Source organism: Merops nubicus, unplaced genomic scaffold (genome assembly GCF_000691845.1).
Source record: "Merops nubicus isolate BGI_N331 unplaced genomic scaffold, ASM69184v1 scaffold47475, whole genome shotgun sequence".
NCBI classification, from domain to species: domain Eukaryota; kingdom Metazoa; phylum Chordata; class Aves; order Coraciiformes; family Meropidae; genus Merops; species Merops nubicus.
Window position 1 is genome coordinate 1 of NW_008612500.1, and position 1,284 is coordinate 1,284.

Here is a 1,284-nt window from a genome sequence, read left to right on the forward strand (position 1 = left end):
CGGTTTGGCCGCGCAGCCCTGTGCCGCTGAACTCCAGCTCTGCTTCCCCCAGAAAGGCTACGACGACTTGCAGGCCATCGTCCCCACCTGCGAGCAGCAGGATTTCTCCATAGGCTGCCAGAAGCTGAGCAAGGCCGTCGTCCTTCAGAAGAGTGAGTCTTGAGGGTGGGCGGAGGGAAGGGGGTGCTGTCAGCCACCAGAACACCTCCACAGAGCTGGGCAGAGTGGAGGGAGGTTCAGCACTTTGAGACCTTCAGGTGTGATGATAGTCTAGAGGACCCCAGGTGCTGGTAACCTCCACCCACCTGCTGCCCCAAGGAGAATGGGGGCAGCTGTGAGCTGATGCTGCACAGGCTCAGGGCCCTTCTGTGGGGATCTCAGGGACTTGTGCCTGCTCTCAAATCCTCACCCTGTGTTTTCATGACCAGCCATCGACTACATCCAGTTCCTGCACAAGGAAAAGAAGAAGCAAGAGGAGGAAGTTTCTACCCTCAGGAAAGACGTGATGGCCTTAAAGATCATGAAAGTGTAAGTGTGAGCTGATGCTGCACAGGCTCAGGGCCCTTCTGTGGGGATCTCAGGGACTTGTGCCTGCTCTCAAATCCTCACCCTGTGTTTTCATGACCAGCCATCGACTACATCCAGTTCCTGCACAAGGAAAAGAAGAAGCAAGAGGAGGAAGTTTCTACCCTCAGGAAAGACGTGATGGCCTTAAAGATCATGAAAGTGTAAGGGAAGAGCTGTCGGGGTCCCCTGCCCACCCTCACTGTTTCTGCCCCAGCGGCTCATTAGCGTGGGTCTGTCGTGGGTCGGCTGGGGGAGGACCTGAGTCAAGACAAATCTGCTCCCACCATCAGGAGCAGCTGCAGCTTCCCAGTGGTTATTTCCATGCAGAATCTTCTACAGGCTCTTGGTCCTCTGCGTTCTGTGGCAGCTCTCAGCAGGCAATTCTTGATCAGGGAGCTCTCCCTGTGGCTGATAGAGCTGGGCATGGGAGGCCTCATTCTGCTGCTGAACACGGGGTGCTTGGTTTGTTTCAGGAACTACGAGCAGATTGTCAAAGCTCATCACGACAACCCGAACGAGGGGAAGGACCAGGTCTCTGACGAGGTGAAGTTCAATGTTTTCCAAGGCATAATGGACTCCCTCTTCCAGTCCTTCAACGCCTCCATCTCAGTAACGAATTTTCAGGAGCTTTCGGCTTGTGTCTTCAGATGGATCGAGGAGCACTGCAAGCCCCAGGTGAGGCGGGGCGCGGGGGCTGTGGCGGGGGCAGGGGAGGGC

General features: G+C 56.2%; 1 protein-coding gene across 1 annotated transcript; it reads left to right on the top strand.

Moving 5' to 3' along the window:
- Nucleotides 1-52: 52 nt before the first annotated feature.
- On the top strand, nt 53-1,247 carry MLX (MLX, MAX dimerization protein; the record flags this gene model as incomplete). The annotated part of the gene is made up of 3 exons (XM_008941552.1): nt 53-152; nt 429-528; nt 1,041-1,247. Coding segments are annotated over 3 exons (407 nt in total), but the record flags the coding sequence as incomplete, so codon positions are not given.
- Between the last annotated feature and the right edge of the window lie 37 nt (nt 1,248-1,284).